This window comes from Salvia splendens, chromosome 9 (genome assembly GCF_004379255.2).
Source record: "Salvia splendens isolate huo1 chromosome 9, SspV2, whole genome shotgun sequence".
Classification (NCBI taxonomy): Eukaryota; Viridiplantae; Streptophyta; class Magnoliopsida; order Lamiales; family Lamiaceae; genus Salvia; species Salvia splendens.
The window spans coordinates 11,345,357-11,359,948 of NC_056040.1; the positions used below are offsets into that span (position 1 = coordinate 11,345,357).

Here is a 14,592-nt window from a genome sequence, read left to right on the forward strand (position 1 = left end):
ATATACATATCCAAAGTTGTATGCTCCTATCTCAGAATAACTGACTATTTTAATTTGAAAAGGCTTTATTCTAACATAAGTGTTTAATTTCAGAATTTTTTGTAAAATACTACTAGTATCAATACTAAATTTACTACTACTATTGTTCAGTTTTTAATACTACTACTATTATAAGTAGATAAATTTGAAGACTATTTATATGTATGCAAACGCCATAATTTTCTTCGCTTGTAGGTCATGTTAAGTGGGTGTTTTCAAAATGTGAGAAAATTGAGATTTGGGCTGTGTTAAATATTGAGTTAAGTATTATTTTGGTCCTAAACATATGACTTAAATATGAAGTTCGGCTAAAATATTTACTTTTTAAAAATTGAGTCCTAAACAAATGAAATCGTCGTCGCATTGGTCCTTTTTTACGGTTCCGTCAAAAACTAAAGGTCAACGAATGAACGATTAGTGAAATTTTGACTAAATTAGAATATTAATTCATGATTAAATTAAATAAAATAAAATAGAAAATAAAAAAATAAAATAAAATAAAATTCACATGTATCTCTCTTCTTCTCTCCCATCCCATCTCTCTCTCATCTCTTATTTTATATTTTATTTTAATTAGTTATGGATTAATATTCTAATTTAGTCAAAATTTCACTAATCGTCCGTTGATTGTTAGTTTTTGTCAGAACCGTAAAAAAAGGATCGATCCGACGACGATTTCCTTTGTTTAGGACTCAATTTTCAAAAAGAATGTTTTTGATCAATTTCGTATTCCGACCGCATGTTCAGGACCAAAATAGTTCTTTATTCTTAAATATTTATCCCCTCCAACTTATTCATTTGAAGCTTATCATTATCTCCTTGAAAATTGAGAAACAAATTCCTGCGGATGAGTATTCAAATGGGAATAAAGAATATTTGAAAGTGACGACTATAGAAAAGGAATAAAGAACTATTTAATTCCCTTTATATGGCAGTCATGATTTTATTTATTTCTTGTTTCGATTTCATTTTATTTCAATTCATACATGGCATCACGGTTAGGCACTTAGGCTTTAACACATCAGATTTGAGTTCTTGATATTTTCAAGCCCAAAATGAATAACAACTTCTAATACCCATAAACACACCCAATTTAATCCCATATAATACCCATAAACATTCAATTTACCCCCAAACAATATCTCCAATACCTAAAAGCTTAATACACTAAATGTTATATTAACGCTACATAAGATCATAGAAATATTGTTGGAGTTGTATACATAAAAGACTATTTTAATACTCCATCCACCAAAAAAATAGGCATATTTGTGGATGACACACGTGTTTAACGAGAAATTGGTAAAGTAAAAGAGATGAAAGTAAAAGTAAATAAAGTAGGAGAGAGAAAGAAAAAATGTACAGAGGAGAAAAATTGGATAAAGTATAATAAAAAGTTTTCATTGAAATGAGATTATTTTTTATGGACATATATTCTAAAATGCAAAATATGATTATTTTCATGGACAGAGAGAATGGATTATTTAAGAATGAAATATTATTATCTCATGGTTTGTCTTTGCTAATTTAAAGATTATGTTGCGAGCAAATACAGTCTATTATTATAATTGAAAAAAACAGCTCAATTGTTCAGCATTATAGGGTAAATGGTGATTAAGTCAATAATTAAGGTTCCCTTATCCAACCTCCTTCCAGAAATGATAAGTAGTACTTTCACAACATAAATGGAAAGAACACTAACTATCATGACAGTTGCAGTGTCATGCATAAAGTCTTCTCATGACAATGAAACGTAGCTCAGTTGGTAAGACATTTTTTCTTTAACCAATAGATCGAGGGTTCGAGTCATCACATGAGTAAACGAGGGATCTGATCCTCTTTTAACTAAAAAAATTGCATAAAGTCTTCTCATCTTGGAATGATGAATGACCTATCATGATATACTACTTAAATGATCAAAATGAGACGAGTCATTCTTGTAGATGAGATTTCGAAAATGATCATTTTTTATATTTGTGTATTACGGTGAACATATATACTTTTAACTTGTCAACAAATAAGATCTTTTCTAATCCAAAAAAATCTGACATATTGGACAATGATGATTAATGTCTAGAAGTATTATACTCCCTCCGTCCAATTACATGCGACATATTTCTTTTGGACACAAACTTTTAGGTAGTAATTTTTAGTAAAATGAAGAAAGAATAAAGTATGATTGAGAAAAAAATAGATGAAAGGATAAAGTAAGAGAGAGATCGAAGTTGAAGTCGATTATATCCCTTAAAGAGGTTTAAGACAAAAGTGTCATTGTAAGTAAACTCTAACTAGTAGGAATTTAATTCTAGTATACTAATAAGTTTAATTCATTAATGAATATTAGATATTTTGAACACAAGGAAATAGCTAATTATAAAGTTGCTCGAATTATTCATAATTTGGCGGCAATGAACCGAGAGTGCAATATTAATCCATATAGTTGTACTACAAGTTACTAGTGAGCTACAATAAGGCTCACTTAAACAATTGATAATGGTTATTTTTATTTCAATCTTTTAACTCAAAACAACAAAAAGATTTATTCAATCTTTTCTCAAAAGTTTGCATCCATTTCCAGAATTTATCAACTCTTCAAGGATCTGAAACAATCATTTCATCTAATTCAGAGCAACTATAAAAAGTGGGAGCAGAAAAGCTTGGTGTATAAATCTGCATAATTCCAATGAAACGATCCACGAGGGTAATGTATCAGCAGTAAAAAAAATCTTGTTACTGAAACCTATCTGACAATGAACCCAACGATAGCGTCCCAGTATCCGGCTAACTGTAATCAAAATCGAAGTCCAGTGACAAAGCAGACAACAGAAAGTAGACAACTATTTTCAACTAAAATTGGATAGCAATACCAGTAAAAGAGTTACCTGAGCTAGAATGCTTTTCCCCGTCTGACCTTCGATGACTAATCCTACCGTAAGACCAATCATTGCCCATGCACCATTAATAGCTTCAATTTGTCGCCTTCTCTGTGAAAGCAGTACTTTATAAATTAGATTAATTACCTGATTTTTTAGAACTAATATTGGTATGTTTAAAATAAAGTCTAGCATGCAATAAATTCCAAAACGAATCTTCTAAACAAGTTCTTGTGACTCATACATTCATAGGTAGAAATTAGTTGAAATGATTCGTGTCTTTATGTGTTCCTTAAATGTTTAGAAGATGGTATTCCACTAATATTCAATCAGCAAGAACAAAGTAGAATTTCTAGAATTTACTGAAAATTTAAAACAACTATAACTCACATGTTTATCGATCATAGATTTGAATTGAAAGGAATCTTGAATTTAAGAATGCTCAAAAGAACTTTCAGGGCCATGCCCACTTTTCATCACTCGATAATTGCAAGGAACAAGAAATTTCTATTAAAATACTAGAATTTTACTCACTTTGAATTCTTCTTTTGCTTTGATTAGTTCCATCTGTTTGGCTGCTAATCTCTTTGCTTCTGAAGGATCGACCATTATTACTTCTTTTTTTAGATTTTCCTTTCTCTGAAGATGCCTGTATATCAGCCAAAAGTGGAAGATGATTTTGTTAATAAAGAAAGCATCAACTGAAAGGGCGGTCACAAAGATGCTAGATGGCAACTCAATGGACTAGACAATACTACGGTGTGGAATCAACATAGCTATTTCATTCAAAGGTGTGTTCTAAACCAATTTTCATTACCATAAACTTATAATTCCAGCACATCTGTTATCCAAATATCTATAATGTGCCTTGCTTTCATGCACATGAAAATATATAGTAGTAAGAAAAAAAATTAAACCTTGGCAGTCAATCAGCTCTTGTAAGATAGTAAAACTATGGGCAGCCACAAAACGCCTCAATTCTATATTTTAGAAATAATTAAGATGAAAATCACAAATATGGAATGAAAAGAAGTATAAACTGTTGCTAATGCGTTGAGTGCGACTCCAACACATATCAATACACTTTTTTTTGAAAACTTCACCAACATTTCTCCTCCAACCTTACTCCACTTTTGCACTAAATTTCAAGTAATGAATCGAGCTATACCAAATTCGGTGTAATACTAGACATCCAAAATTAATTGAGTGTGATATCAGGTGATTATGAATCATTTTGTAATCTTATGTAAATCAATATATTAGTATCACTTCATGTTTCTTGAGTTCTACATATTGATGTATATATTTAACTAGGATTTGTGTTCGAATTTTAGTTAACTTAGGCTGCTTTCCACGCTTAGTTTCTTACCTACCGAGAACATTATACTTGCTCGGTATCAGGTCTATAAAGGATATACTATAAAATTACATGTGTGCTAAAACAAGGATAAGGTAAGCATGAGACAACAAGCAACGGGTAGTCATGAATTGAGTGCAACTGCGAGACTTATACATTGGTCGCATCACTAATAACATACCTCAAAACATCTTAGAGCAAATTCAAACCAAAAATGCAAAAGCCTGGTGTGGTGCATACATTTGGATTTGCCAAGACACGGATAGCTTGCCCCGTTATTCTTCGAGGAAACAATCCCTCATTTTGCTTTCTTTGCAGTTCCCACCTAGAAGAGAGAAGTTAGCTAATTAAAACACCTAAATATCACTACTCGAATCGCCTATCCTCAGAAAAAGGAACACTCTACAAAAGCTTAAAACCCTCTATACAATTTTATTTTTAATGAATCTTTGACGATGATAAAAAAACAAAAGTTCAAATGGCAGACTACTACCCCATCAAATCATGCAAAGCAAGTGAAATTGAGGATAAGGGGATACCAATCAAGTAGTACTAATATATAATTCCAAGAAATTGGAGATTTGGGGGTTACCAATCAACTAATAAAACAACCACACATTGACTAATTAACTGGCGAAGTAGATTCAGTTATGCAAATAAGTGATAAATTATACTCCGTAAAAATCATAATCCACATACAAAAATTGGAAACCTTGAAGATGTAATTCTCCACAATCTACAGAAGATATACGAATCCTCTCATGGGCATCGAATAGAACAGAGATTCAGAGCGGGAAAGGAAGAGTAAAAGGTAGGAGAGCTTGGACGTACTCGAAAGCAGTAGAGGAATGAGAATTAGCGGAAGATGATCGGCGTGCTGAGAAGGGGAGGCTCCCATTGGCAAACGGCGTCGTTGCAAGTAACATCGTTGGATTCGATTTTCGGTGTGTGTGTGTGTGGAGTTGAAGGATTGTGTTAATGAATTGAATGAGATGACGACGTTGGGATCTTCTGTCCACCCAAACGCTTTTCCATCAAATTTCTTCTCTTTTTTGGGCACATTTCTCTTTTGCATTCGATTCTTTTTAGGGATACATTATCCATTATTTTAGTAGTACATTATCCATTTTTTTAGTAAAATAAAGTACTATTCCATAATTTAGAAATAGAAACTTTTGAATTTTGGTGCACGATTGGAGAGAGAGAGAGAGAGAGAGTGGTGGATAAAAAAATTGCCAAAATAAAAAGTTTTAAATTTTAAGCAACATACTAAAACAAAAATTAATAATTTTTTTTATTTTTAAAGAAAGGAACGAGTAGTAGTAGTAGTAATTTAGAAAGAGATCTTCCAATTTTTTGCCGATATTTAAACTTTTGTTTGGAGGAAAGAATTTGACATGTTTTCACTTTTCGATGCTAAATCCAAGATTAATTGAATGCTTTAAAGTCCATTGTATGTTTTCCTCCCTTTCCACCACCAATCTAATCATTGACCTTCTTCTACCAATTGAAAATGTGAGAGGATAAAACAGTAAGCTTCAAAGTCAATTCTGAGTTTCGACATAAATGATTTTCTGGCTCCAAACTACAGCAAAAAAAAGTATAGAAGTGATGAATTTACTCCAAATCGAAGGGTTTGGATATTATTGAAACTTATTCTCGCGGCATGCCGGCTCGACCCTTTTTTCTGTTAACCAAAAAAATTATTGAAAATAATTGAAAGTCCAAATATGGGAATGTAATTACAAATTACAATGAGCTCAATTATAAATATCAACATTTATCTGTTACTATTTGTGTTGGAAGCCGAGCAAAGAGTAGTACTCTACTCCGTATTGTTTGATTTCCCTTTGCTTCATTTGTCTACAGTAGTTTAACACTGAAGAAAATGGCAGCCAATTTACAAGACAGTTCATATTGACAAATTCACCCTAGTATAAAAGAATTCCCATAAGCAAATGTCAAATAAAAGGACCAAACATCTTCAACTATATATGATTATCTGCATAGGAATATTACCACTTGCACCAACTAAAAAGTAAAAACCATAGAAAATTTACCAAAATGCACAACCTACAGATACTTCCATACAAGATGAAAATGGACAACAGATGGGAAGATGATGAAGATCGATGAACAACAAAAACAGCAGCCGTTCAAAGCTAGCAATAAGAGCCCTGTCCATTTCTCTATATCAACAAAACTTGTTTAGATCTATGTTCCTGGCACTACATAGAAAGTGATGAGCAAAAGGCAGAAACCAAGAAAACTTGCTTTGCAAGAACCAAGTCAGATCATTTCCAATGTCTAATCGTAAAATAGAAATGATCCAGGCTAATCCACCACAAACTTTGATAAGTTATAAAACTTGGATCCTTGAAATGGAATACTAAACTCAAACTATCCTCCAAAGCAAACAGTCTCTAATTCTATTTATCTCCTTCGGCTCGGGCTTTGGGAGTTTTTCTCCTACGATAAATACACGACTTCATACCCACCCAAAATTATATGAAGGCCAGCAGCCACATACTGCTCTAACAAATATTTTAAAGAAAGCTTAATCAGCCAATATTTTAAAGTCCTAACTAGCAGTAAATTTCAAGAATATCAACTCTAACAAGCCAATATTACATTCTTCACTGCTCTAATGCAACCCTTCTAACAAACTCACAATTCTTCACATCAATGTGACTATGCTCATAGACATATATATAACCACCAAAAACCAGAAAAGAAATGTACAAAAAAAAAACTTCAACCACATCAGATCATCTTCAAAGATAGGTAATATATACATTAAGCTCAAAAGAAACAAAAAAGTTACCACCTTGCAAAAAACTTACACACATTCTAATTCATCAATAAGAAGCGCCCTCCTCTAAATTAACCGCCCAAACATTCTTCCACCGGTCTCCGCCAGGCGGATCCAAGTCGACCCGGGTCCGGCACACGGGGCAATTCGGTTTCCTCCCAATCCACCTATCCACGCAATTCGAATGAAACAAGTGCCTGCAAATTGGGATTTCCCTGCAGCTCTCCCCTTCCAGGAATGACTCCAAACAAATCGCGCAATCCGACGAATTCGGCGAATCGGCGACGCGATACGCGACGCCGGGGAGAAACGCGTCGAAATCGGGCAAGGGCTCGGGGTCGGCGGGGGCGGGGCGGAGGAGGCGGGTGCAGCGGCGGCGGGTGAAGGTGTTGGACATGAAGAGGAAGTTGAGGAGGACGATTGCCGCGAAACCCAGGAAGAAGAGGAAGAGGGACATGACGACTGCCATGATTACGCATTTGAGGAAGAAGAGGAGGAGCTTCCTCTGGCTCCGGCTCAGCACACGAGGCGGCGGCTGGTTTGGTTGGGGCATCGTGTAAATTTCCTTTGGTGATTTTGTTCTTTGAATCGGATGTAGTGGTGATTTTGAGATGAAGGGGTGAACGATGTGATATTCTTTTTTTTTACAATTCTTTTGGGGAAAAGTGATTTGGATTTGGCAGAGAGAGGGAGAGGACAATTTGCGCCACCAATTTATCTCAATTTTGTTATCTCACGTCACTAGGAAAGAATTTTTTGGTGATTCCATAGTATTATTCCTATGGTTATATAATTAAGCCACTCGCAACGCGTCACATGGGTGGCCCGTATTCCGTCAGACGAGACGGCGGCGTGACGTGTTGCAGCGCCCCGTCTCATCCCCAGCCTGTTCCGCGTTCCGTTCCGCCGTGACGAATGGCGAGACGTCTCGCCACGCGCCGAGGCAACGTGGCGCGCTCCAGCACCATGCGTGACGCCCACTCGCCGGCCCGCGAGTGGCATCGTCACGTTGACGCAATAATTCATTTTTTAAAAAAAATTCGAATTAAATTAAAAAAATAAAAAAAAATTGAAAAACGGTAATATTACCGTTTTTCAATTTTTTTTACTCTATAAATACTGTTAATTCATCCTCATTTCACATACAAATACACATCTATTCTTCCCAAATCATCTTCATTTCCTCTCCAATTTTCATCTAACCTCTCATCACAAAATATCCGGCGACGTAAACTCTGGCGGTGGCGGCTCATGCGGGTTCGACATCAATGCGTTCGGCGACTGGGGGCATGTACAATGTCCTCAGTGGTGGTTCCGGTTCGTCGACGCCAGGCACATGGTTCGTCGACGCCGGGGGTACCAACCACCCCATTTTGATGTAGATGCATACGCCCGTTCCTCCGCCCCGAGGTATTCGCAGGGATTATCCCAGATTCGGGAGGATTATTCCGTTGATCCCACTCAGGAAAAAGGCCGATGCAGTGGAGGAGGCTGAGGCGGTGGAAGCTCTAGTGCGAAGGTGGAGGCGGACGAGGAGAAGGAGGATCTAGGCCGGCATCCGCACGGCCCCAAAAAACGCTGGCGGTGTACAACGCCTAGATCAACATCTCGTACGATCCCATCGTCGGGAATCAACAACCCTGGAAGTGCTTCTGAGAAAAGGTCACCGAGGCCTACCACGAGATTAAGTCGAAGGGGTCCCGCCGCCGCACATATAAGATGCTCCGGGCTCACTTTGACCGAGTCGACAGAGATGTCAAAAGATTCTGCGCCATCCACAAAAATGAAGCGGCTCATTACCAAAGCGGAGCCACGGGAGCCGACTTTATGAGGTCGGCTTTGCGAGTCTAGTTCGACAACACCGGCAAACAATTCAAATATGTCGATGTTTGGGAGGTCGTCAAAGACGAGGAAAGGTGGGCCGGCGGTGTCTGGTCCAGCTCGGGCTCAACCTCGAAGTGCACGAAGCACACGGCGGGTGGCCAATACTCGTCTAGTGAGGGCGGTTCGGGCAGCGCCCCACAAGAGTTTGCCTCGCAGGAGATTGAGGCCCCAGCAGACGATGCCGGGGGGTCCTCCCGTGGGCGCCGTCGGCCGCAAGGGAGAAATGCGGCGAAGGCGGCTAGAGGGAGGAGGGGCAAGGTAAATAAAAGAGATATATCATCTATTTACCTTCTCAAAAAGTGAAATATACCCTTCCAAACAATAATACATTACAACGGAAAAAGGTACATAGAAAGATAAATCATTTTTAAAAAATAAAATAATAGTACAAAATGCATTAAAAATATAAAGTGCAATATACCTTCTTAAATACCTCCCCTTGAAGAATGAATTTTCATGAAAAGAAGACAAATATGGTACTTATAAGATTTTATCTCTCCATCAATACCTCTTCAAAATGAGAAAAAATGTGAAAATTGTGTAATACCTCTATTTACTTCTTCCCTAGGAGACACTCTATTTAATGAGTCTAATTATTCATAAAGTACATAAATACTAAACGATCCAAAAATTAATATTTGTCTCCAATTATATAATAAACCAGTTATGTACACCCTTGATTTTCTACTCAAAATTTTGATTTGAAACCAACTAAATTAAGCCTTTGGTTTGCTGAAAAAACTAAATTAAGCCTATATAGCAATCTAAGCTCACTCGCAAGTCGCAACAACTCCACTTATTTAATAAAAATTAAATCGCCGCAAGTAATGCGAGGCTTGAAAATTCATTTAATTTAACACCGGAAAACATCAAAATTGTTACACAAATATTAATTAAAGTGAATCGTCCCAAAATTCAGTGAAATTAACTTGTACTCCATTTTCGTTCGAATTCCTTTGCTTCACTAGGTAAACAAATGGAGTAATTAGGGTATCCACAGTGGTGATAGCCCAGCAATAGCCCAGTCATATCCAGCCACAAACTCCTCCTGCCACATCATCAATACTAAAAATCCTCCTGCCACATCAGAAATAGCTCAGCCATAGCCTAGTCATATCATAAATAGCCCAACCACATCAATAGCCACATCACTAATAACACAATATACGGAATTTAATTTACGAGACATATACGGGAAACATTAATAATACTATTTTAATTTAAAAAAAAGTACAATAAATTTAAAAAAGTACTAAAATTTTAAAAAAGTACATTAATAATAAAAATTACATTAAAAAAAAGTACATTTTACAAAATTATATAAATAAAAAAAACTAACTCCGAGCAGTCCTCCGTGCCCATAACTCTTCAATTAAATCCTTTTGGAGTCGAATATGAGCTTCCGTTTGGCGCATGTCGGCATGTGCTTGGAGGAGGCCGGCTTCATCGTGAGGTACCCCACTCCGTGCGTTGGGGACGGCCACGCTGTGGCTTGGACCGGCTTCATTATCGTCGTTGGCCCAATCCGTCAGTTGTACACCTTCATCTTCGACAATCATGTTGTGCATGATAATACAGGCGTACATTATATCAGCAATGCAGTCGACGTGCCACAAACGCGTTGGACCCCTAACCGCCGCCCATCGAGCCAGGAGCACACCAAATGCGCGCTCCACGTCCTTGCGCGCGGACTCCTGCCGTGCCGCAAAGTAGGCCTTCTTCTCATCTCCGGGCATCGGATCGTCTTCACAAAGATGGGCCACCTAGGGTATATCCCATCCGCCAAGTAGTAGCCCATATCATGCCGGTTGCCGTTGGCGACAAAACTAATGGCCGGACCGACGCCCTGGCACTGCTCGTTGAATAGGGGCGACAAGTTGAGGACGTTTAGGTCGTTGTTTGAACCGGCTATCCCAAAATACGCATGCCAAATCCACAGCCGGTAATCAGCTACGGCCTCGAGGATCATCGTGGGATTCTTTCCCTTGTAGCCGGTCGTGTAGAACCCCTTCCAGGCAACGGGACAGTTCCTCCACTCCCAATGCATACAATCTATGCTGCCTAACATTCCCGGGAACCCATGTTGCTCCCCATGCATCCTCAGCAGATCCCGGCAATCTTCGCGGGTAGGCTTTCGGAGATACTGATCACCGAATACTTCAATCACGGCTTGACAGAAATACTTCAAACATTCCAGGGAAGTCGTCTCACCGATGTGGAGGTACTCGTCCCACATGTCTGCCGCTCCTCCGTAAGCCAACTGCCGGATTGCCGCAGTGCACTTTTGAATTGGTGTGTGGCCGGGTTTACCAGCAGCATCGTGCCTGAAGCGGAAATACAGATATCGCTGCTCCAAGGCGTTAACAATACGCATAGACATGGCTCTGCTCATCCTAAAACGTCGCCTGAAAATGTTGGCGTTGAACCGCGGCTCCTCTGCGAAGTAGTCTTCGTATAGGCGCTGATGTGCAGCTACGTGATCACGATCAATCGCTTGTCGGCGATGGACAACTGGCCGAGGTACCGCCGGCTGCAAGGCTCTTTGCATCCATTGGTCTATCTCGCGGTTGGTATATGCCTCAAACGCTTCGGCCATTCGACGTTCGTACTCCTCAGCGTCCCCCCCACTACCTCCACTACCATCACCCGCTTTACTCATTTCTCGGTGTTGATCTTGTATAGAAATTAAGATAGAGAGAGTACTCGTTAATACAAGTGGTGCGAATGAAAATGAAGTGCAAATCGCGTATATATAGTGTCTCGAAAATTTAAAAAAAAAAACAAAAAACCGCTGGGCGATGCGCTGGGCGATCCCGACGCTGCAATGGCGCCGAGCGGATCGCCCAGCGCCCGTCGACCGCCTAGCGCTAGTCGATTTTTAATTCCGAAAAACCGCTCGGCGGTTTTCGGAAGCTGCAATGGTTCGCCTAGCGCCGGCGCTCGGCTAGGCGGTGCGCTAGGCGCCATTGTGGATAGCCTTATGAAGGCAAAAAAAAAGAGTAAAATATCTCTGTATATCTCTAATTATGAATATCTTATTTTCTTCTACTCCAAAGAAAATGCATAACAAAATTTAAAAATAGTAAATTTTCAATCTCTTTGCATCCCAATTTCCTCATCAAAATCCACCCCTCCGCCGCCGCCATTCTCAGCGTCCGCTCCTCCTTCAACCGCCGCGCTCCGGTGGCTCAGCCACCGGAACGAAAACGCCCTTCTCGTATCATCCATCGCGGCATCACCACCCTTTTCTCTCAACCAAATCTTCGACAAAGAAAAACTCTCTCTTTTACACAAGCTGCCGCCATCGCCATTGCCATTGCCATTGCCATTGCCGCCGCTCTGAGCTCCAACAACCTTAAACGCATCAAAACCGTTAAACTCTCTCCTTGAATAATGACCCAAACCACGCTTCTTCAAATCCCGCTTATTCCCATGACTCGAAATAGCAACTTTAAGCAACGAATCCTCTTTCATCACATAAGAAATCGACCCCATCGAGAAGCACCTCCTCGCCTCCGCCCCTCCCTCCCTCACCGCCGCCGCCATCAACTCTCTCCCCATTTTCCCCAGTCTTCTCACCATCATCATCAACCTGTCTCTCTAAATCAATTTCCACCGAATTCTCTGTAAAAAATCATGGATTAAAATATGCCCGGTCAATGGATTTTGACCAAATAATAAATGTGACGAGACATTTAATTTTGTGAAATTAAATGACATATCGTCGATCTTCATTTTACGTAGATAAATGTAGTATATTCACTTTCTCAAATCCGATTTCCGGTGAGTGAGAAATAGTGGATTAAAGTTGGGCATAATTAGCTTTTAATTAAAGCTTGGAGTTGGAGCTTAGGGAATAATTAACTAGTGTTAATTATCCCACATTGGAGGATTAACACATCTTTTAATGTGTATAAATTAAGTGACTTTATGTTACTTAATAATTATAGTGGACCAAGATGGGTGAAAGAGCCCACACGCGCGCGCCGCCGCCCGCCCGCCCGAGCCCGCGGTCGCGGTCGCGGGCCTCGGGCCCGGGCCCGATCTCGATCTTGGCAATTGGTCTTTGGGTGGTCTTTGGGCTTGGTGTTTGGCCCAAACTATTCTTTTTAGACCACCGCCGAGTCAGCAATCCAAGTGGCTTGACACGTCGTCAAGCGAGGCACAGTCACGGCTGCCACGTGAGAAATCCACACGCTCCACACACGGATGGCACACTCCTGCCACACGCTCGTAACCGTCGGCGGTTACGGATCTGCCATGATGAGCCTTCATGGCTTGGTTGACCCTGCATGGTGGCTCGGCCTATAAATAGGCTAGCCATTCCACTGCATTAGCGACTACATCATTCACAAGCATTACAACATAAGCTCTCTCCCTCTCTGCATTGTCTTTCTGTTGAAGCTCTGCCCTCTCCTCCATCCAGTTCGCCGGAGCTCTGCTGATTGCGGTGCTGCATCAAAAGAGACGTAGCTGTTTTACCTTTGGGGACGACACGCCAAACCGAAGAGCACTACCGGGGCGCATCTCGTCTTGCGGGAAGAGGCCTCCTCGACTCGGCTTAAACATTATTCACGGTTACTATTTCGTTTTTGCATTTGTAATCTCATTCTAGTTCAATTTCCTCTTTTATATTCCTTCTTTTGGGTTGTATTACGCCCGGTTTTGCTATCTTGTACCCCACAAACCAACAATCGCATGACGAGATAACTTGCCTTTGAAGGGATTTGGACCTTTTAAACTAAACTTAATAATTTCGAAACTTAAAACACCTTTGCTGGAGATGTCGACGGAATCTAACACCACTGCTGCCGCCACCACCGCCGCCATTCCTTCCACCATGGCGACCACTGGACCGGTCAATACGTCGTCGATTCCGACGATGATGCCCACTCCCGGACGCTATCCCTCTTCATCAACAACCCCTTGGGAGTTCGTTAACCCCCTTGGGCTCACTGGTGGATCCACCTCGAGTGGATCGGTTGGTTCCACTTTTAGTGGTTCCTTCGGATCCTTTAATGGATCGAGTGTTGGGGCATTCGGGCCTCACACGAATGCTGGGGCCTTCGGGTCTCATGCGAGTGCTAGTCCCTTCGGGGATAGTACGTTCATGGCGGGCTCTATGCCTAACATGAATGGTGGGGGCCCTATGCCCAACCACGTTGTTGGCTCCTTCGGGGGCAACAGAATTGGTTCCTTCCAAGGACCAACTGCGGCACCTTTGGCACCAAGAATGATGCCACCTGCCGAGAAACCACCCAAGTTTGGAGGGTCAGACTTCAAGAGGTGGTATCAAAAGATGTTGTTCTACTTGACAACATTGGGCGTCGCCAACTTTCTCACTGAAAACGAGCCGCCCGCACCAAGCGACCAAGAGACTAGGCTCGAAGTCATGGCAGATTATGAAGCTTGGAGGAAAGGAGATTACCTTTGTAAAAATTTCATTCTAAGTGCTTTAGATGATAGTTTGTACAATGTATACTCCAATGTAACCACATCTAAACAAATGTGGGAAAGCCTAGAAAAGAAATATAGCATAGATAATGCTGCAGGGACTGAACAGGTTGTAGCGTCCAAGTTTATGGACTACAAGATGGTCGACTCTCGACCCAACATGGAGCAAGTCC

The 14,592-nt window shown here is 40.2% G+C and overlaps 2 protein-coding genes across 3 annotated transcripts; both read right to left on the minus strand.

Annotated features, from left to right (window-relative positions):
• Positions 1-2,553: 2,553 nt before the first annotated feature.
• On the minus strand, positions 2,554-5,459 carry LOC121747181. Of its 2 annotated transcripts, none has more exons than XM_042141177.1 (5): positions 5,101-5,459; positions 4,451-4,594; positions 3,447-3,561; positions 2,922-3,037; positions 2,554-2,824 (listed from the first exon to the last, which is right to left on the minus strand). In XM_042141177.1, the coding sequence occupies exons 2-5, from the start codon at positions 4,505-4,507 to the stop codon at positions 2,780-2,782; spliced, it is 333 nt and encodes a 110-aa protein (XP_041997111.1). In that variant the 5' UTR covers positions 4,508-4,594; positions 5,101-5,459; the 3' UTR covers positions 2,554-2,779. The 2 variants fall into 2 exon arrangements, with proteins under 2 accessions (XP_041997111.1, XP_041997112.1); XM_042141178.1 differs by having other exon boundaries at positions 2,922-3,023; positions 4,510-4,594; positions 5,101-5,424.
• A 1,498-nt stretch (positions 5,460-6,957) lies between these two features.
• On the minus strand, positions 6,958-7,797 carry LOC121746902 (RING-H2 finger protein ATL56-like). Its single transcript, XM_042140857.1, has one exon. It carries the CDS (start codon positions 7,632-7,634, stop codon positions 7,128-7,130), a length of 507 nt encoding a protein of 168 aa, XP_041996791.1. The 5' UTR covers positions 7,635-7,797; the 3' UTR covers positions 6,958-7,127.
• Positions 7,798-14,592: the final 6,795 nt, after the last annotated feature.

Bases quoted from the DNA above. Each gene is read 5' to 3' on its own strand.
- LOC121746902 (XM_042140857.1), bottom strand. From the start codon at position 7,634: ATGCCCCAACCAAACCAGCCGCCGCCTCGTGTGCTGAGCCGGAGCCAG.
- LOC121747181 (XM_042141177.1), bottom strand. From the start codon at position 4,507: ATGCACCACACCAGGCTTTTGCATTTTTGGTTTGAATTTGCTCTAAGA. The intron at 3,562-4,450 runs GTATGTTATTAG...GCTGATATACAG, and splicing joins TTGCTCTAAGATGTTTTGAG to GCATCTTCAGAGAAAGGAAA. The intron at 3,038-3,446 runs GTGAGTAAAATT...TAATTTATAAAG, and splicing joins AAGCAAAAGAAGAATTCAAA to TACTGCTTTCACAGAGAAGG.